We start from the raw sequence: 21,420 nt of genomic DNA on the forward strand, positions 1-21,420 counted from the left end.
ATTTTGAAGAGGTGTTGAGTGCAGGGGGATGATGGCTCTGCTTGTTCCTTTTAAGGTTATTTTAAGCCGCAGACCTGCAGGGTGTGTGCGGCGTGCGAGTGCGCGCCGTGCGCGTCGGGGTTGTGTTTTAATTAGAGAGACAGGAGTGTGTCCTTGGGCTGCCGCAGAGGGTCAGGAGAACCTGGTAGTCTGGGAGAGCAGGGGCTGGGACAAGTCTGGCAGGCCTGCTAAACACCCATTACCCAGACGTGTAGATGCACTCAAGAGTGCGCGCTCACGCCCACGCCCACACACACCCGTGCGCACACGAACGCACACATGCGTCCCGGTCTTGGCGCCATTCCTGTTGGCCGGCGATACCATGGTAACTGAGCAGCCTGCATCTCCATGTGTTCCATGGACCTTCCCTCGTCTCTGAAAGCAAAAATTACCACTGGCACTACTCTTGGGAGACGGAGAGAGGCAAGGGAGAGGTGGGCAGATTGAGAAGGGCAGCAGGAGGTGGAGTGGAAGGAGCAGGGGGAGGTTGAGAGGGAGGTGAGGGGAATTAAAAGAAGAAAAGGTTGCGAGGGTATAGAGGTAGGAAGCATCTGACATTTATGTTGCTGGCCCACCGAAAATGCCACTTCAGGTTGGCATCTCTCTTTCATTCTCCGTTGCTCTCTCCAGCCTCTACCTGACCTGTGGCTCGCATTCCCGCACCTACTCCCATCCACCTTCCATCGGTCACCTCGCCTCTCATTTCCCTGCATCAACGTCTTCCCATTTTCATACGTCTACCACATGACCTCTGGCTTTCATCCAGCCGTGCATTTCTTCATCTCCCTGTGGTCATTTCCATATCACAGGCCCTCACCTATGCCACATCACGCCCATCTTTCGTCAGCTTTTCCTCTTTGATTCTTCGCCTCTGAATCCTCTTTAACTTCCCCCCTTCTCCATCCCTTACCTGTATTTGCATCCCTTCCTTTTTTCTCTTTCTCTCCCCTATCTAATCCCCTCCTCGCCCCCCTCCCCACACACCTCTGGTGTGCCTAGCCCGGGTCCCAGCCGATGATGGGACTCATAAAGCCTCCCAGATGAGGGGATAGCTAATGGCTGTTGAATAATGCATGGCAGGCAGGATTTAGAGAGCCCAGTCTATTAGCCTGACCAAATACTCTGGGCTTTTATTAAAGACCAACACTTACAATTACAAACTACATTAAGGCCGGGGTCCTGTCCCCCTCCCCCCCCTCTCTCTCGCCATTCGTCGTTGTCTCCACGGTCATAGCTCAGGCAGAATATTATCTTTTGCTTTTTAAGATTTTATAGCCTGGAGAAACTGACCCTCTTAGAAGAGGTCTCTGACGGTCTTTTCTGGTTGTTGTGTCTTTTTTTGTTACGTTATTGTGTCAGAGGTTAGTGGCCCTTTTAGTCACAGTTGTAGAGAGAAAAAGAGATTGGTGAAGAGGAGGGCAGTGGTGTCGCAATTTTACTGTTGGTGGTCGGTGTGAAAACAAAGCCCTGATACATATACGTAAGCTTTTTATGTCTCTCCCTGCTGTGGATTGTTGTTTTTTTGTGGCTTTTTATGAGACATATGGGCACTGGGATGTGTATACGTTGTGCACACACCTATATTGCGCCCTTTTCTCCGCTGCTGCAGAATTGTCATCATCTTCTAGACAAATTCAAATGTTCCTACTGTTAGTGCTGCAGATGAAGCTCCCTCACACATCATTTCGCATGATTATACACAAATGTTAATGGCCGCTAATAGCTATAAGTGTCTGCAAGTGTGTGTCCTGTAAGTGGCTCCTGAATAGTCATAAAGTGTTGTTAGCTAATGGCTATCTAAACATCCCTCTACCTGGCTATGTTTAAGTGCACACTTAGCTGTCTCTCTGTAATAGCGTATTGACCTCCCTCCTAATTTTGAGATTGCTATGCAAGGCTTCATCTTGCATTTGATTAGTACATTGTGACACGTCTGCATATTCTTGACAAGTTTGCAGAGCTAGGTATTTGTGCGCCACACAGTCCATTGTATTATAGGTATATATACACAGTATATATAGGTAGGCATTTTAAAGGGGACCTATTATGCTCATTTCAGGTGCCTATTTGTATTTTGGGTTTCTACTACAACGTGTTTACATGCTTTTAATGTTAAAAAAAAGCTTTATTTGTCTCATACCGGCGGTGCTGTAGCACTTCTTTTCACCCTCTGTCTGAAACACTCTGTTTTAGCTCCTGCCTCCCCCCCTCTCGAAAAGCATGCTCTGATTGGTCAGCTGGCTCACTCTGTTGTTATTGGTCAACCAAACCAAACTCTTCAGAATCCGCTTCAGCTCCGCTCTTACTAGCTTTGTTTGAGGGCGTGACAAATAGAACGGACCCAAATACTCCGAAGCTTTGAAGCTTCGACCGTTGTCATGGTAGTCGACCTCCAAATCAGTATTTGTATGCTTTGTTTTTTGGAATTTAATTTTTACATTACAAGTATATAATAATAATGTAAAAATCCCTAAATTATCCATGAAATAAGGAATAATCCCACAACATTATTCATTATTCATATTCATCATTAATTATTATTAGTTATTCTCTGGGTGTACATTTGTTCAGCAGCGGCGCTGTCTCGGGCACGGAAACGGGGAAGATGAGGAACAACAGACAGAAGAACAGCTTGCTGTGCTGCGCTTCGAAGCTTCGAATACAATCAAATATTTCTTGCCAAAGCTTGGAGGCCCACAAAATGTAATTCGGGACAGCCCTAGTGCCAAACTAGCCGCTAGACAAGTATTATGCAACTATGTTACTTGGTGACATCACCACGTTACAGAAGAAAAGGCGAGACTTAAAGCAAGACGTTTCAGGCCGTTCAGAAGCAGTGTTTCTGTGGGGGAGAGGAACTCCTTTTGGCGTGACCTTTGGAGTTTGTAACTTGCAGACAATTTACTGTACATGTGCAAAAAAACTATATAACACACCAAAGGAAAGGGGAAATGCACAAAAACATAATAGGTCCTTTTTTAAGAATGAAGCCATAGTCACAGGATCCACAGTCAGTGGGCTGTCTTGTCCGCCCAAGTGTCCAGTTTTTATATGCTGACAGATCTTTAATCATGTAATTTAGGAAACCAGGGGATATCCAGGCCATGTCAGATAGAGAGTAGACACCATAAGGGATGATAGATTGACGCCAGTCAGATCAACACAGAAAGTGTCAACCCTAAACCCTTGATCCATCTCCATATCCTCAGCATTGGTCCCCCATCTGAGTGTGTCTGGAGGGCTGAGTGATTACATGTCTGATCCACCGACGATCAGATGAAAAGCTGCAGCTTAATTTGTGGCCAAAAAACATCATGAGCTACTACTTCCTGTTTATTTATGTGCGTGTGTGTGTGTGTGTGTGTGTGTGTGTGTGTGTGTGTGTGTGTGCGTCTCTCTCTCTCTTTCTCGCTGATGTTTATTCAATCTGATCTCCTGTCTGACCCTGCAGCTAGCCAGCGTTCCTCAATAGAATGCACTCTATATATAGTGTTCCCTAAATGTCACTGACTTTTAAACCATGCTTTCCTTCCTCGTGTATCGAATCACACACTTATGAAGCTTCATCTAAATTAAAATGTCGTTCAAACAGTCGCGTATCAATATTAACGATCGACTCTCCCTAAAAGCAAATGTAACAGATCTGGATGTGATCTGGATACGGAGGTAAACAACACCCAGGCGACAGTGTTTAAGTGAAAAATCCATCCTCCTTAGTTAAAAAGTTACACAGTGTATCACTTCTTAGTGTGGCAGAGGACATCATTTCTAAGTCTATACTTGAAATAAAAATGAGGAAATATTGATTTTTTTAAAATGTAGTCACTCAAAATTAGTTATCAAATCCAAGCCAAATCAATAATAAATCACAGCTGAATCGAATCGTATCGAATTAGCTTTGCATCGCAGCATTTCACATTTATCTGTATCATTTTTTTTTTGTTGAATGCATAATCTGTCTGCAAGGGAGAGATTTACAGACTTCTACCTTAAAGATAAAATTGATGCTTCTTGCCTTGTTTTCTGCCTCAGTTGTTGAATGTCAAGCACAAGAGGGCCACTAAGGCCACTACTGTTTTCCTCTTCACCAAGCTACTTGAGTTCAATAAGTGAGTAGAGGTCTATGGCTACATCCATACTAAAACCAAAAAACGTTTTGGGGTTTGTTTCAGAATTAATCTCCATCCATAAAAACGCATATCACATGACCATTCACATACACTGGGCATGTGTGTTCCGGTGTAAACAAGAAGCAGAGCGGTTGGTTGTTCAGTTGCAGAAAATACTACGAAGGCAGGACAGCAATGGCGAAAAGTAAGATCAGAAACTTCTTTGCTTGGACCGACGATGAGGTGGAGCTCTTACTGAAAGTAACACACGAGTATAAGGCATTCAACTCGGTGGAAAACACAGATTGGGAGTCGTTGCAGCATAGACGACAAGGTCATCAACGCTTGTAAGTCGTTATCCATGTTGAAATAACCACTGGTAGTCGAGGCTGATGTTGTTTGTTTTCTTACAGAAAAAGTTCACGTAATCAGGGAAGGAAACGTCATGACTGATAAGACCCAATCAAGAAGCGAACGTGGGTGTCTGTGTCATCGTTTCCAAAGGTCTCCGTTTCTGTCTGTCCAGACTAAAACGCAGTTTTAAAACAGAAATGGTTTTAAAACAAAACCGGGGTCAGCAGTGTTTCCGAACATCTCCATTTTAGGGACTCAATACGCTGGAGTAGTGTGGACACTAGCCATAAAGTTTTCCGTTTTAAAACGAAAACGTATTAGTGTAGATGCAGCCTATGTCGGCCTGGATGAAGGGAAACCGTGTCCCCAAAAGAAAGAGTGAAGAAGTGTTGGTGGGAAGTGTTTTAACTGAAAAAAGGGAGAGGTGATTAGGAGAAGGGGGTGAGCACGTACAGTACTTTAGCTATATCGAACAGATATTGTGATTGCATCTCTGCAGCTTTATACTGATATGGACATTAAGACATGGCTAAAAAAATGTGTGGGTGTGTGTGTTCGGCGTAGGCATGTGTTGAGACAGCAGAGGTCTTATCTTCGTTAACGGTATTCCTCTGTCTCTCTGGAGGCGCGCAGGGAGCAGAGGGCAACTGCAGTCTGATGTGGGGCATCTGTTCCCACATTTGTTAAGCTTCTCCCGGTGTGTGTGCGTGATTTTAAGCGAGCGGAAAAGAGAGAGACAGACGGAGAAGAGTGTGCGCGCGCGTCGTGATCGGTGTGATAGGTGCGGTCGGCGGAGTGGAACGGCAAGGTGTTGTTGCAATAGAGGGCAAGTGCCGACTTGTCATTGGTCTGTGTTAATGCTGACCCGGGGCGGTGGCTGCGCTCACCTCATTGACCGCAAGATGGCCGCCAGTCGAGTCTGCAGGTGGTGCTGAAGACACATCTCTCTCCTCTTATTCTCTCCCTCCCTCTCCCGCGCTCTCTTTGTACCTCTATCTCCCTCCACCATCTATTATACGCTCCTGTCGGAATACCAAGCAGCCCCCTCATCCTTTCTGCTATTCCCCCCGTCTTCCACAGCCTTGTCCTCTTGTGCACAGCGCATATATATATGTACACCTCTCTGAATGCTCCGCTTTCCATACTGTAATCTCAATGGGGACATTACATGCATAATCTACTTTATAATAAGGCTCTAGTGGGCCCCGGATGCCTGGTTAAGATAGGACGGGAGATGTGTTAATTAGACTCATTTACAGCGGCAGCTAGTAAAGAGCAGGACCCCTTCACAGACGACCTGCTTCTCCTTGAGAAGGGCCACAGAGTTGCTGATCAAAGTTTCACACGGTAACCCACAGGGGGATCCGGAGAGGTGGGGCGAGGTAGCACCGGTGGACTTCTTTAAGCCGAGAGCGGCGCTGGTAGACGTAATGGGAATAGGAATTATTGACTGGAGCGGCGTGGTATGGAAATAGTGTCTCTGGCGTGCCATCATCGAGACGGAAAGCTTATAGTACCCTGATTTATGACTGCTGTGGAGAATTGAGTGCTTCATAAAGATTTGCCGCTGGCTGAGATGGAGTAATCAGCGAAGTGATCTGACTTTGGTGGATTACGGTTCCAACGAGTTGTAAAGTCAGTTACAATGCCTCGACTTTGTCTGGTCGGACAATGCACGTGGAAGGAGTTGGGAGTCTGACTCTGGCCCTCTGTCAAGGTCATATGGATTAGAAATGATTGGGTTTCCAATACTCTACTGGGGAGTTCTGCATGATGAATCATCACTCCGTTCCAAATCGACACCAATTAAGACGGGTTTGTTTATTCCGCTGTGGGACATGGCTGTGGATGTTCGCTTGGAACAAGCATTTTCACCCCCCTTTCTCTTTTCACAAGCAACACTGTGGCAGGGATTAGGATAATGTGAGTGTGCGGGGTTGTGTGTTTGTGTCTGTGCGTGCTTCCTCGTGCGTTGTGGTGTTGTTTCAGGCCTGCGGATTCACATTTTATTTGCACACTCGTGCGTGTGTGGACATGTTGGCACGTGCGTGTCCACAGTCGTGTCATTCAGTGTTTACTGTGTGGCCCTAGCTCTGTTTGTGTCAGTAGCTCCATGTCTGTGAGGCATGCTATATGAAAAGTGAGGTTGAGGAGCCCGGTGCCGGAGCCAGTGAATTCATTTGCATTCATTCCACTGCCTGTCTCTCCTCAGAGCCCATTCTAATTACCAGCAGCTCAGGTCTGCTACAACACTGCGCATACTCTCCCTCTCTCTCTCTCAGTGAAAAAAAAAAAAAAACGGGCTGCTGGTGGTGCATTCCTGTAGCTTTGATACTACTCTCTCTTTAGCCTGCCAGGAATCTCTTCATGTTGGTTTGTTTGCTGTCAAGCCCAGGCACTTTCTCCTGTTTTAGTGTCGGAGTCGGAGGAAATATGGCGTACGCATGTGTGTGCAAGCGAAACTCCTCCATACGCTGTGTGTGCTCGTTGTGATTGTTTTGGGGTTGAGGGAGATGCGGCGTGTGTTCATAATATAGGAGAGAGAGGGCGAGGAGGGAAGGAGGGGAAGAATCATGAGGCTTGTAAAAGATGAATGTGCGCACTAATCACCGTAATGGCCATTGTGGCGTTTCACCTCCTGAGTCTCAAACACCTTGTCACGCCCTCTTCCTGGCAATGCAAATTCATGCCGAGGCTAATAACTCACATGACATCGCGTCGCCACTACTGAGCATGCTCCGAAAGCTCAGTCAGACACTCATGTGCATACTTAAGCATGCATGAATGCACGGACACACGTGGACGTATGCACCGAGGCGCACACGCAAACACCTGCACGGCTCCATCCGTGGCAGGTGGCAATGACCGGGCACCCTGCAGCCGTGACAAGGTCAGGAAGGATCAGGACACTGCTGTGCTCTCAGGAGAGATGAGCTGAGCTCAGCTAGCTGCTATTCCACTACAAACCTGCACTGGCCTCCACTGAAAAGCTGCCAAAAGTCATTAAGATCAAAAAAAAAGTTTAGTCGGGTGGTTCACGTCTGCGAAACATCGGCTGATTAATTACAAGTTTGAAACAGATCATTTAAATAGCGCGTAGACGGAAAGGAGGGTGCTCGTCTGAAAATGCAATTTGAGCGCGGGCCCCTGCAGTGAAGCGTTTGCATAATGCTAAGCCTCTCGCTGTAGAGCTGAGGAGCTGAGACTCAGGAGGCTTCACGCCCTCTCCCGGGAGATGCAACTTTCAGAATCACCTGCAGCCTAAACATGATTGTGGAGTTGCTCGGGAGTTTTTGAAGACGGGGGTACAAACAAGCAATTACACAAATATGCACATATATATACACTTTTCACGTTGACGCGTGTCCTCCGGTATGAAAAAAACAAAAAACAGATGATGCATGGCTGCTAATTATCAGGCTCTGTATGAAAATCGACTGTGTTCCGTGTGAGAGGGAAAAGCTCTTAGAGCCCTCGGTTTCTTCATTTGTATTTTCTTGCTTTAATTGGACAACATGATTGTGTCACTTTGTTAAATGGAGATCTTACCGTTTATCCCCACGTCTGGAGCGATGAATCAATGGCTGTTTTTATTCTAATTGCCGTCTCGGAGCCCACTGTCATCAGCGTAATTATCAGCGCTTCTGCCGCCATCACTGCTATTTTCATCATCATTGTTACCACTGTTATTACCGATGCTATCGTCATTATCTTTGTGATTTTCATCACTGCAGGCGCTATTATCGGTAACATTATTTTCATGTCATCGCCGGGGCCACAGTCATTAGCAATATTAGTCCCCGTTATCATACATTCACTATTGTTATTATCGATATTACCATCCTTCACGCCAACTTCATCAGCAGTTGGGCCAATGAAGGGAGTCATATTGGAACTTATAATGTCTGATGAAGATAATGTGTTATCTCTTGTTCGGGAACTCTGTTAAGACAAAGACAGATGGTCAGCTAGGGCAGGAGCTCATCTCATTACTGCAAAAAAAAGAAGAACAAAAACCAGTTCTAATTTCAGTTGTCTGACCTTTTTATGGGGTTAATTATTTATTTCATCGGTGCACAGCAGTGGAATAAACTTTGTGGCAATTTAATGCAAGTCAATTAAGAAGCGAGATGGATGAAAAGCTATCCTGGGGGAAATTATTAAGCTTTTATTTTTAGAGTGGGGTGGATGATGTGGTTTTTGCTGGGCCTGGTCCAACAATAGTGTTAAATGCTCTCTGAAACGATCACATTCCTCTGTTAGACAGGCAGGTTTGATATTGTTGAGGTCAGGCTCTATGGATTTTATACGGCTTTCCTGTAATAAGAAATTAACTCTGCACTGGAGCGCTGGGCACAATAATGAAGAGAGGAGGAAAGGGGGCGTTAGCAAACAGAGAGTGGAGAACAAGAGGAGGAAACCTGGTTAAATATTAGGCTTTAATATTATTGTGGCTCATGTTTTTATGGTCTGCTACACACCAAACGTAATGGTCTCTTCTTATTAAAGAAGCTATACATCCTGTTGTTGCAGCTTCCACACTTTAGGGACTGTACAAAAAATATTGGTATGGGCCGGGGATCTGGATCCTATCATTTATTTAATAAAAAAGCAAGGCCCTTTGCAGCATTATTAATATTTCCATTGCACCCTCCCCTTTGACGTAGAAAACACTGCACCTAAACTTAAAACAATATACAATTTATGGCAATTATAACAAATTGGTGAAAATACAACCACTCTTGCTGCTAATTTCTTTTTTTAATTACAATTACTAAATGAGTGAACAGAGGAACAGGCTGCTGATTTTGATGAGAAAAATAAAGGCCAGAGACTGGATCCTCTGCATGTGGCCAAAGAACACCTTTATTACCAGTAGCACACAAAAGCAGTCTTTTATGTAACTATTAGATTTTTTCTCAAAATGAAAAGGTCTCCCAAAAAAGTCAGGCTACCAAGGCTGGGTATCGTTTAAAAAAAATTACGATGCCAAAACCAGTACCCTTAAAGTAATACTGATACCAATAGAGTACTTAATTCGATGCCTATCATGTGAATGGAAGCTGTGTGTGCGCCCCACTGGCTAGCTAACCGCAGCTGCACTGCACAGTGCTCATACCGCGGTTACCGCTGATAACGTTGTACCCCGACCCGCGGTGGTGCGACCGTGTTGCCGCGGAAGGGCAAGGCCGCCCTTCGGTTCCTCCACGGGTTAAAACTGTTAGCTCTGTCAGCGCTGTTGCCGTATTTAGTGCTGTTTGCACCGTTAGCTGCTAGCCGCCAGCTCAGACATCTCCGTGTTCAGAGCCATGTGCAGGCAGCCAATTCCGGCTGTATGGGTTGTAGCTGCTGCGGTAGTGGGCCAATCACACATAGCATTAAATAAAAGTACTCTTGCGGTGTTTGACTGAGAGCAAAACTGCAAAATAGTCTTTTTTTTTCTAGATCTGGGCACAAAAAGGCTCGATTGCAGGTATCATTTGACTGGAGAAGTTTCGATACTACTCGGTACTGTTTTTTTTTCGGTCAATACCTTAAAGATATTGAGTACCGATACCGAGCCCTATAGATTACCCTCCATTCAGCGAAAAGAAAAAATAGGGTTTCCGCCAGTATTGCAAGTTCTGTGGCCTGCCGGGCTTAAGTTGACTCCGCGCCAGGCTTAAACATCGGGGTATTATAGATTTTTAAGATATTTTTAAAAGTAAAATATGGTATACAAGTAGTGAACACCAAACTCATTTAAGGAATAACCAATAAGTGCGAAGATTGTGTGCTTGTGCTTCAGTGTGCAGTCGAGAAAGAGAGGTAGAGAGTGCCTGTATGTGTTTGGCAGCGAGTCAGCAGTAACGTTATAGCTGTAAATGTAGCAGTGTAGTGTGTGTACAGCTCAGGCTGTTGGTGAATAAATGCTACAACTCCTCAAGACCCAAGCCAAGTTCCACTGTCTTGCTTCTCACCTGCTGATTAAAATGAAGCCCTGAAGTTAGCAACAACTTTGGCTCAGGCTTGCTCACTTACGGTGGTGCTGACCACTAAAGTGGACCAGCTACTCTCATTTTAGTGACAAGCCACTTCTCTCCAAAAAAAAAAAAAAAAGACACATGGCTGCCGGGCCTAACAACTTTTCTGGCAACCCCAATAACTACATCACCTTCCCATTTTTTCTGGCCTCCTTCCCCTCTAATCATTTCCACACAGTCCCTCATTGTCCATGATTACTAAAATTTAATTTCTCATCGTAGCTTCTTGAATTTCTTTGCCCAATTAGAAGAACAGCATGCGCAGGTAGTGCTGAACATCTGGCAGGCACATCCAGACTGGAAGTAGAACATTTTAATGACGAGCATGACGAGCGTTCATGAACACGATTATTTTGCTCATGTGACTCATTTTTCATTCAAACCGCTTTATACCTGCTTGTTAATACCCCTTCTTAAGAGAAATGCACCATCACGACAGCTCACTCGTTACACACACGACCATTACTCTGTGTGTGTGTGTGTGTGTGTGTGTGTGTGTGAGTCATGTTTTACTATGCTCTCCTCTCATTGCATTAGTATGACTTGGCTTTAAATGCCTAAATAGTCATAAATACTTAATATCTGAGCTATTTTAGGTCCATCTCACCTACAGTAATGCATTTTTAATACCTGGCCCAAATACCTGTTACCTGTTACGTTTCCCAGTAAATCCCCCCAGATCTCCTTTCCGCTGGCTATAAAACGCTTTCCCTTATAGCTTGCTTATGTAACTAAAAGCTGGTGATTCCAGGAAAATATCTCATAAGCGACTTTCAAAACGCGTCTTTTCTGGAGGACCAAGTCCCAGAGTAACCCTATGGGCAGAGGATGTTCCACACTGTCACGACTGTCATCTAAAACCGCAATGGCCCCTCCTCTGGCCTCTATCTACTCCCAACAGAGTTGATTTGATGTTGTTGAACTCCTGGCTAGCCCGCCAAATATTTCACGGCCCCTGCCCTACATTGCCAGGCCTATTTAGGTTACATCTACTATTTAACACAATATCACAGCTTGCGTGTTTGATGTGACTTCGCGTGGAGGAGCGAGGGAGGAAGAGGGAGGAAGAGGGAGGAAGAGGGAGTGAGCAAGTGTTTCTCTGCCATTTGTGCGTTTGTGTGAGAAGAGAGGAATTGAGTCAGTTTGTGGATCTTTGGGACCGGAGGCCCAAAGCTGCCTTAGCTAAGCCTTCTAAAGCACCATCTGGCAGCCCGGGCCCCTGTGTCACCGTACTCACCAAGATTACATTCTCCCCTGGCCCTCTGTCCTCGTTCCTTCTCCTACCCCCCTGTCCACTTTACACTCTTTCCCCCTTTTCCCTTGCCAGCCGACACAAACACAGCAAAGTGAAGTTGCGGCGACTGTATCCCCACAGCTCTTAGAACTCAGGTTTTTCTAAAAAGTCTAAATGTATAATGAACTAGAAGTCATTTGAGACCGAAGAAGGCAGAAATAATTATTATTTTGGTTTCAAAACAATCTCGAGCCATTTGGAAAAGCATTTCTCATTTTCCTCAACTCCTTCCCATTGTGAGACTATTTGGAATGCACAGAGATGTTTGTGAGTCAGACTCAAACATAGCTATTTCTAGAAATGTCTCAGCAGATTAATTGCATCCTACATATATTGATAGATAGATACATACATTTTTGAACATGTTGCTGTGAAAACAGTTGTATAATGTCTTGCGTGGCTCTGAAGGAGCTATATAAAGTATGAGCAAATAACCCTAATGATGTCATCAGGGTTATCTTGGCTTTGGCTCAGAGCCTCCATTACAAAATGGTACATGGAGTTTTTAAGACGCGGATATTTACCAGGCAGAGGAAGTCTGACAAAAGATGTCAAAAGATTGAGCGCAATATGGGAAGTGCAGGATCCAGCATTTTCTGAGCTTCACCTATATGAACTTAAAGGGAGTTTTGAGGTGGGGTTTTATGAGGTATTTATCTATATTCAGTGTATTACCTACAGTAGATGACGGTCGGCATGCCCCCCAGTTTGGAGAAGCAGACAGGAGTTACCGCACGGAAGGAAAGCAACGTACTGCTGTGGACGGGGCCGGCAGCAAAACGTATTTTAGCCACCTAAAAAAAGGCTCACCTAAAAAAATAGGTATTTATTTTGTACATAGTGTACACTATATTTAGAATATTTTCTCCACTTTACCTTGCTGTCAGACAGCTATACAGTAATAGTTCCAACGGGGAACTGAAGCTGTTATCTATGCTCTTGCCAAAGCAATCAGACTCCATTGAAAAAAAACAGTAATTTTACTTTGCAGAACACTGGAGTTGCTGGTCTAATGCTGCCTCAATGGGTTAGTTTGTTTGTATTATTGTGTCACTTTGGTTAGTTCGGATTCACCAAAGTCAGACAACAGCACATACAAATTAACCAATTGAGGCAGCGGTAGACCAGCAACCCCCGTGTTCTGTGAGGTAAAATTACAGTTTTTTCAATGGAGTCTGGTGGCTTTGGCGAGAGCATAGATGGATAAGTCGACTTCAGATCCCCGTTGGAAAAGGCGGTCTGATGGCAAGATAAAGCGGTGAAAATATTCTAAACATAGTGTACACTTAAATTGATATTGATTTTTTAGGTGGGCATTTCTTTTAGGTGGCTAAAATACGTTTTGCTGACGGCCCCGTCCACAGCTGTACATTGCTTTGCTTCCATACGGTAACTCCTGTCTGCTTCTTCAAGCTGGGGTCCTGCCGACCATCAACTACTGTAGGTAATACACTGAATATAGATAAGTACCTCATACAGCCCCACTTCACAACACCCAAACTATCCCTTTAAAGAAGGATTTTCACGCTGTGGTATATATATATATACGTTTACGTAGTGAGTGCGTCCTTCACCAGTGCCAGCGGCATTTAGAGCAAGCATTAGCATTTGTATTAAAAAGAGTTGGCAATGCTGTTGATGTGTTTTGATTCAGTGACACACCTGAGGCTGACAGGCGCACACCGTGATGTGTTTGAAAATTTGTCAGCGTTGCAGTGGCAGAAATGTTCACAGTGGCTTTACAATTTCTGAATAACAGAGTCAAGGCTGAGGTCAACAAAGTTATGTTCAAGACAAGTCTAAAGTTGATTTAATGCCTCAAGCGCAACATGAGTGCAAGTTTCCAACTCGAGTGCCCAGCCATGGGAATGCACTGCATGTGTGGGGAAGAAAAGATGAAAAAGTACATGTTGTTTTTTTGGTAACAAATGCTAAAAAAACATCCACCTGCAGTATCTCCAAAAAAAAACTTTAAGCAAGGGATTTCTGGCTGGACTCAAAGGACTCCCAGTTACTGATGAATCAGATAGACTGCTAAAAACTGAAACACCACTTTTAAAGCTCCTGGTGCATTACAATGACACACACGATGCAGCAGTGCTCTAAAAACGCTGTCAGTTTTCCCTAAGCATGTCATTTTTAATACTCAGTGGTGGTTCAGACAAAAATAACTTCCCATTTTCCACCTCCATTAGTTTAGACTAAACAGCACCTCCAGGTGATGACACAAATACATTTTACCAGGTCTCATATGGAGTCAGTTTCACTCTGATTAGCTGTTGGAATCGTTTGATGTAATGCGGTGACAAGCTGGTTGTGTTTCTGTATAGTGCAATGCAATATTATATATTTCTCAGGAGAAAAGCAGTTATTAAGGCTCATACTGAGTTGTGTGTATTTCAGTGTGTTAATATGACACATCCACTGAGTTAGAACATTCACAAACTACAATATCCCGCTGTTGTTATTCAACAGAAACATGTTAAACATGCTAAAAATATCAAATCGTATGTGTGAGTGCGAAATGTGCATCATCACAGATGGCCCAGAGCAATAAACACCAACATTTTATTACAACCCCCTGCATGTTGCATGTGAAATCATGAACTAAATATGTGAATGTGAGTAATGGCTCGTCACCAGTGAGGAAGAGATAATTCCATTGTGTCAGCATGCAGAGAACGGAGACAAATATTTTATTGCATTACTTTGGAGATGTGACAAAGACAATTCAGCCACATTGGAAGATCAATAACCGGCAATGTGTTTTTGGAAGATGAAAAACTTGTCGTTTGCTCAAAAAAGCATTTTGACAGAGTTTACGCAGCAATTGTGGAAGTGCTGCTGTCAAACATGCAGATATATACACACAGACGCAAGCAGAGGAGATGTCATAACTGCTACTTTGTTCAAAACGCCATTTCAACCGGACAGATGGCGTCATGGAAATATTACTGTGGAAATGTTTATAGGCCTATTCGCAGAACTGTTCCCGTCCTGTCGTAGCATTCCTACAATATACATCTTGTAAATGTGAATTTCCAACAACTCGTGAGTCGTAAAACCTGATGCGCTGTGTGGCGTGTCAATGAACATTGGCGGATGTGACACAGTGCATTGGCTTACTCACATGTCTGTGCGAAAGGCGACAATAATTTAGTGGGAAGAGATTAGAACAATATGATTTTTGGCTTAAAATGTCACTGCATGTGCACAGATTTAGTATTATGGGAATGTTCATGACAACACGTTCCGTAACTGTTTTCCCTGTAATATTTGGGAAAGATGTTACCTCAATTTCAGACATAATGGTAGCTGTAGTAGTAGTGCAGAAACGTGCAGGTGTGTATCACTGTACAGAGAACTAAAGAAGAACTAAAACAACATTATTTTAGGGCTGTCAATCAATTTAAATATTCAATCGTAATTAATTGCATGATTGTCCATAGTTAATCATGGTTAATCGCAAATTAATCGCACATTTTTTATCTGTTCAAAATGTACCTTAAAGGGTATTTAATACTCTTGACAACATGGGAGTGGGTAAATATGCTTGCTTTATGCAAATGTATATATATATTTATTATTGGAAATCAATTAACAACACAAAACAATGACAAATATTGTCCAGAAACCCTCACAGGTACTGCATTTACCATAAAAATATGCTCATATCATAACATGGCAAACTGCAGCCCAACAGGTAACAACAGCTGTCAGTGTGTCAGTGTGCTGACTTGACTATGACTTTCCCCAAACTGCATGTGATTATCATAAAGAGGGCATGTCTGTAAAGGGGAGACTCGTGGGTACCCATAGAACCCATTTTCATTCACATATCTTGAGGAAGGAGGTCAAGGGACCCCTTTGAAAATGGCATGACAATTTTTCCTCGCCAAAATTTAGCGCAAGTTCTTCCCAGTATCTTTACACAAGCTTTAAAACTGAGCCCGCTACAACCTAAAAAGCAAAATAATACAAAGAAATTAGTGGTGTTAAAACAAATTTGCGTTTATGTTGACAGCCCTAGATTATTTAATTATTTTCTTTTCTCAGTTTTCATTACAAGAATCACAAAATGTGTTCTGTTTGTAAGACTTCCACTTGAATTGGGACGACTGTGGGAATCTCCCAGGTGGGTTTACATTTCTAGATGCTAAATTATTGCTGACATTTTGGCAGCAAATAGAGTTGTGGGCCAGCACTGTGTGTCTACCAGATTCTCTATTCGCTTCTCCCTCACGACGGGTTGGAGGCTAACGTTACATTCACTGTCAACGCAGCTGGACAGCGTCGGCCTTTTGGGACGAGCGGGGGATTTGCCGTGCTCATGGAACCGTGCTGCAACCATATGGCAGGAGCTGTCCCCCTAAACACTGATAACTAATGTCCCAGGATGCTTGATGTGCGCTCGTGAATCCATACCGACACATGGAAAATAAACGCAAAGCATCTGCATCTCACATAGACGCGCATTTCACACATTAAACGAACATATGTGCGCACATTTCAGTTGGCAAAACTGTAATTAGTCCGCGCTCGCTTTCAGAAGAAAGAGAGAGGGGAAGCAGCAGGGAGGAGGAGGACATGGAGGAGGAGGAAGAGGAGGAGGAGGAGAAGGGGCGAGGGAGAGTTATAGGGAAAGGGAATGATAAATGATGGATTGAGAGAGCTCTAGCTAGACCCCGAGGTTACCAGTGTGAGGGAGTTACAGCTGGCTAGCTCATTCCGTCGAGCTACAGATCTCATAATAAACATCACATGGGTAGTTTGGGCTGGCGGCTGCAGATTAAGCCGGAGCTGTTAGCTCTTTAAAGACTGCTCAATGTTGCAGCCAGCCAAGAACCTATTTATAGGGCGGCTGGAAGTGTATCAAAGCAGGTAGGAAGGGGAAGGCACCGGACAGGCACAGTTTTCAAGCTGATTTATGTCCCTCAATCAGTGTAATAACAATAAACTGTCAACTAACACGCCACTTTTATTTGTAATTTATGGTACTGCGCTCCTAATAAAGCTATGTTTATTTCTCCCCTGTCCCTCCCTTCCTCCCTCCTCTCTCTTCTCCTCTCTGTCTGTCTCTCCTCACAGAGCTGCCCAACAGTCCAGGTGGCCAGTTCACATTTCGCCCGCTGCCCCCGCCTCCCCCGCCGCCCCACGCCTGCACGTGCGCCCGCCCGGCGCCCTACACTCAAGTGAGCCTGCAGAGGAAGACCATGCCGACGCGGTGCCAGGCCAGCCAGGGCAGCCAGGGGGCAGACACAAGCTCGAGCACAGACCAGGCACAGCTTCACAACAGCTGGGTGCTCAACAGCAACATTCCCCTAGAGACCAGGTAAGAGAATGCAACAAATGGCCCTTAAAGGGTATTTTTTTTCCCTCCATTTTTTTATTTATTTAATTCAAACAAACAAAAACAAAAAGAGTTGAGATGATTTAAAGAATTCAGAACAAATAGAGGGCTTCGTTCCAAAAGGCTTTCAGTCCAAAAACGGTGGTGATGGTGGAGGTGTCATTTTTGCGACGAAAACCCATCAAATGAAAACATCTTCAAGGCAAACCGCCCTACTTCAACATAATGTCACTTGATTAAAGACATTTCTTTAATCTCACAAATGAGGCTCATTAGATTAAAGGAAGTTATTTCGTCAGGAGTTGGCACACTTTCACGAATTTCTTAGAGAAATCAGAGTGGAATGATTAAGAATGAATGTTGGACTAAAGGATTAGTTAGGAAAGGACATGTTTTGCACGTGTAGAGAGCACTAAGTGGAGCACCACGCAGGCCTCCAGGGTATTATTACAGGACTTTTGCACACCATCAAAGTCACAGCGAATCTCCGCAGGTTTTTTCGGATTCCTATCATTTTCCTACCACCCACTGCCGACAGAGTTACCAGGGGACCCGTATCTGAGTCTCTACTGCCTAAAATAAAAGTGTAAGTCAGTATCTACTATATGAATCCTCTTTTCAGGAACACATAGTGATTTCACTTCCAATTGTAATACCCGAGAACATTCCCCCCCCCCCTAAATGCTCGGAGAGGAGCCGCTGGAATTTCGTCCCATCAAACGGAATTAAGCATTTGCTCCCTGCATAAGTAATAATTGATCAGAGAATTATTTAGGAGATCCTCATTTGCGAGGCGGCTTGTGGAAGAAGAAGCAGCAAGGTGCAAAAGAATATGTTTGCATGTTTAATGAGAGCTCGGTGCGGCGGCTGCGGCGGCGGCTGAATTCTGGTATTATGAGTGAGGATGAGATTGGCAGGCTGCCACGCCAGAGGAAGAGGGTTTAATAAGTTATGCATTAGGCCATAATTAGATCTTACCTCATTTAAAGGAAGGGAAGAATAAAATTAGATTCAGTGACAATTTAAATTAATCATTGGCCAGACATGACTATCAATGTAAAAGACTTGTCAGAAGTGCATTGTAATTACAGTGCTTATCTGTGTCTGTTTGCTTTAAATGAAAATCCACCGTAAATAATTTTTTTTGTGCGTGTTTCAAATCGTTTCAAACGATATTCCCCGAACATAAAGAAGTCTCTCCCAAAGAGAGATGTGATTATAAAACACAATTTCCGCAGTGACTCAGTATATTGGATGGCGGCTTTTTGCCGTAATACATTTTTTGCATTTGGGACTTTATAGTCAAATAAGTTTCATTTGATAGTGCGCTATTAGTTCTGAACCGTAAAATGTAATCATATGCATAGTCAATAGAATAGTGTCCCTTCATAACATAATTCAGATGTTATTAGCTCTTTTCTTTCTAGCTTTTGGCAGTGGGGAAAGACAAAAAAGAATGTCTTCACTGCTTAACTGTTTTGGGCCGGATTTAATATTCAAGCGCCCTCCTCTCTCTCCTCTGTCACATTCTCAGATACACTGCTAATCTAATGATTTCATATTTTTCTCTCTCACCCCGACGCAGCCGCTATCGGCTCAATCTCAGGCGTGAGATTAAAGATTTATCAAGTATTTACAAACTTGACATGGGAGCTCACGCCGGCAGAATTACAAGTGATGCTGTGACCTTAAAAAAAAAAAAAAAAAAGTGTATAATATCTCTTGTTGTCGAGTGCACTTCCATTTTCCTCGAAGCGCGTTTGACGAATCTGTATTGAAACGTATTGACGTTGCGTCAGCCGAGATTAAGATTGTTTGAAGTGCGCATGGATTTCCTTTTCAGCCGCATATCCGTTATGTTTCTGGAGAGGCCGGCTTGTGTAAGTGGAAGGATGCAGATATGGATGTTCAATATATCTGACGGGGTCTCACACTGGGTGTGTTAAGAGGCATAACAAATGTTGGGACTGTAATAGATTGACTCCTTCCTCTCCTTCAAGAAGTGAGAGTACTCAAATCACACACTGTGCCTGTGCACTACACAGCGGAATCAACTTTTTACACACACACGTACGGTATATACATGTACCTGTGCGCAGTGCACACTTGCCTCCACCCACACACACACACACACACACACACGCACAGTCATTCGCACATATCCAGGTAGAGACAGCCCTTGGGCCACAGACTCCGACCTCCTGGAGAGAGGGAACTCTCATTTTCTTCCTGTCTCGGGGGAAATCTGCCCTCTGATATGAATTCAGAGCTTCCTGGGCGTCGCCCCTGGATATTGTCTGAGGAGATCAAAGGCAGGCAGCCAGGAAGAACAGTGAAGCCTTTTTTTAAAAGCACCTCACAAGAAGAATAGAGTTCCACACGCGTTGACAAATGCGATTTCTTCAGCTGGATTCTGATCCCCTTTTTGCTCTGATCCACCCTCAGCAGAGCAATAAAAGCACCGCACTGGACCCGACCTGTGTACTGGCCTCAAAAATGTGAAAATGCTCACCCATATTTGACATCTTTTTGCTCGTCTTGTGCGGGCATCTCTGAGCCGAGCTACCTTTCTCTATGTGTGTGTGTGTGTGTCTGTGTCCTAAATTTATTTCTGGCCTTTCAGAGTTGAACTACTGTTGACCCTTAGGTGTGTGGTTGCTCCATGTGCAGCCTCCTGTGTCCCCCGTCTGACTCGCAGCTTTCAACAGGCGCTGGATGGTTGGATGGAGAAAGGAGGGGGGGCAGACAGTGAAGGATGGGTGTCATCTGGATGTCATGTTAAACTCAGCCATAGGGCCACATTATAGACAGACAGAAAAAGAGAAACACAGAAACAAAGAGACTAAAGATGGTTGGCAAAATGAAAAAAAGAGAGAATTTAAAGAGGAACTATTATGTTTATTTTCAGGTTCGTACTTGTATTTTGGATTTCTACCAGAACATGTTTACATGCTTTAATGTTCAAAAAGCACTTTATTTTTCTCATACCATCTGCAGCACCTCTTTTCACCCTTTATCTGAAACGCTCTGTTTGAGCTCCTGGCCCGACCTCCTGAAAAGCCCAGTCTGTTCTGTCAGCTGGCCCACTCAGTTGTGATTGGTCAACCTGACCAAACTCCTCTCTAGCTCCGCTCTCACTAGCTTTGTTGGAGGGCGTGCCAAAGTAGCCGCTAGACAGTTATCGTGCAAATGTGTTACTTGGTGACATCACCACATCATGGAAGACAAGGCAGGACTTCAAGCAAGGCGTTTCAGGCAGTTCGAGAGCAGTGTTGTGTTTGGGCTTTGTAAATTTGGTGACTTTTTACATGCACAAACAAACTATATAACTCACTAAAGGAAAGGGAAAAAGCATAATAGGTCCTCTTTAAGTTAATATGGAAATGAAAATATCCATCTTACCCCAAATTAAGTCCTTTATTAAGTCCTAAAAACAAAAGATTTTAATTAAAAAAAATCTTTCAATGTGTGGAGATGTTTTTAATGCACTGAAACTGTCCCCCTGGTCCTTCTTTTTGTGTTTTAAAATATTGCTCTAATTTATGTTTTGGCTTAAAGTGCCTCCATGTTCGAAAAGTCCTATAGAAATAACCTTGTCTCGCCTCACCTTGAGATCAGTTCACCCGTTTCCTATGCAAATATTTCAATAATTTTCTTGTAATTTGCATGGCACAAGTGCAATGACCTGGTTTATTTTGTCATGCATCACGATACCAACGCTCGTCTCTAAAACATTCTTGAAACTCTCACCCCACCGTCAGAATTTTGCTCTTGTTTTTAAGTCAAATCCGTCTTCAAGGGCTGAATATGAGACTAAGTGACACGAGAAGATGGATGTGTTTTCGCCGTGCGTGAGGGCAAATGGACGATGTACGGGGCGGATGCAGTCTGGTGTCCAGCGACGCTGCATGTCAGTCTGCTGTCTGGCCCCACTTTAATGGCCTGTCCTCTGAGGGCCCTTCAGAGACCGCGCTCATACCAGCAGCCTGTGACCTCACACCCTTCGCTGCAAGGATAGAATAACACTCTGGCATATCGCACCGCTCGCAGCCGGTATTAACCCTCGGGGAGCTCACAGTAACCTGGGGCAATCATTGCTTGTCTGAGAATTCCAGGAGCTCCAGGACATGTTTTGTTATGGAAAATACACTGCAGAGAAAAAAACAAACAATGAATCATACCTGCTTTTTTACTCCTGATGTTTTCTCCAATATAGCCTATTCTTTGTTTCCCCACACCAACAGTCTTTGT

The 21,420-nt window shown here is 44.1% G+C and overlaps 1 protein-coding gene across 1 annotated transcript in view; it reads left to right on the forward strand.

Annotated features, from left to right (window-relative positions):
• The window catches only part of tenm1 (teneurin transmembrane protein 1), a 215,412-nt gene that overhangs the window by 46,536 nt on the left and 147,456 nt on the right, over positions 1-21,420 (forward strand). Inside the window, exon 4 of the mRNA XM_037779353.1 lies at positions 16,908-17,151. Coding sequence (XP_037635281.1) covers positions 16,908-17,151 — 244 coding nt within the window. The remainder of the gene's footprint in view (positions 1-16,907; positions 17,152-21,420) is intronic.

Source organism: Sebastes umbrosus, chromosome 9 (genome assembly GCF_015220745.1).
Source record: "Sebastes umbrosus isolate fSebUmb1 chromosome 9, fSebUmb1.pri, whole genome shotgun sequence".
Taxonomy (NCBI): Eukaryota; Metazoa; Chordata; class Actinopteri; order Perciformes; family Sebastidae; genus Sebastes; species Sebastes umbrosus.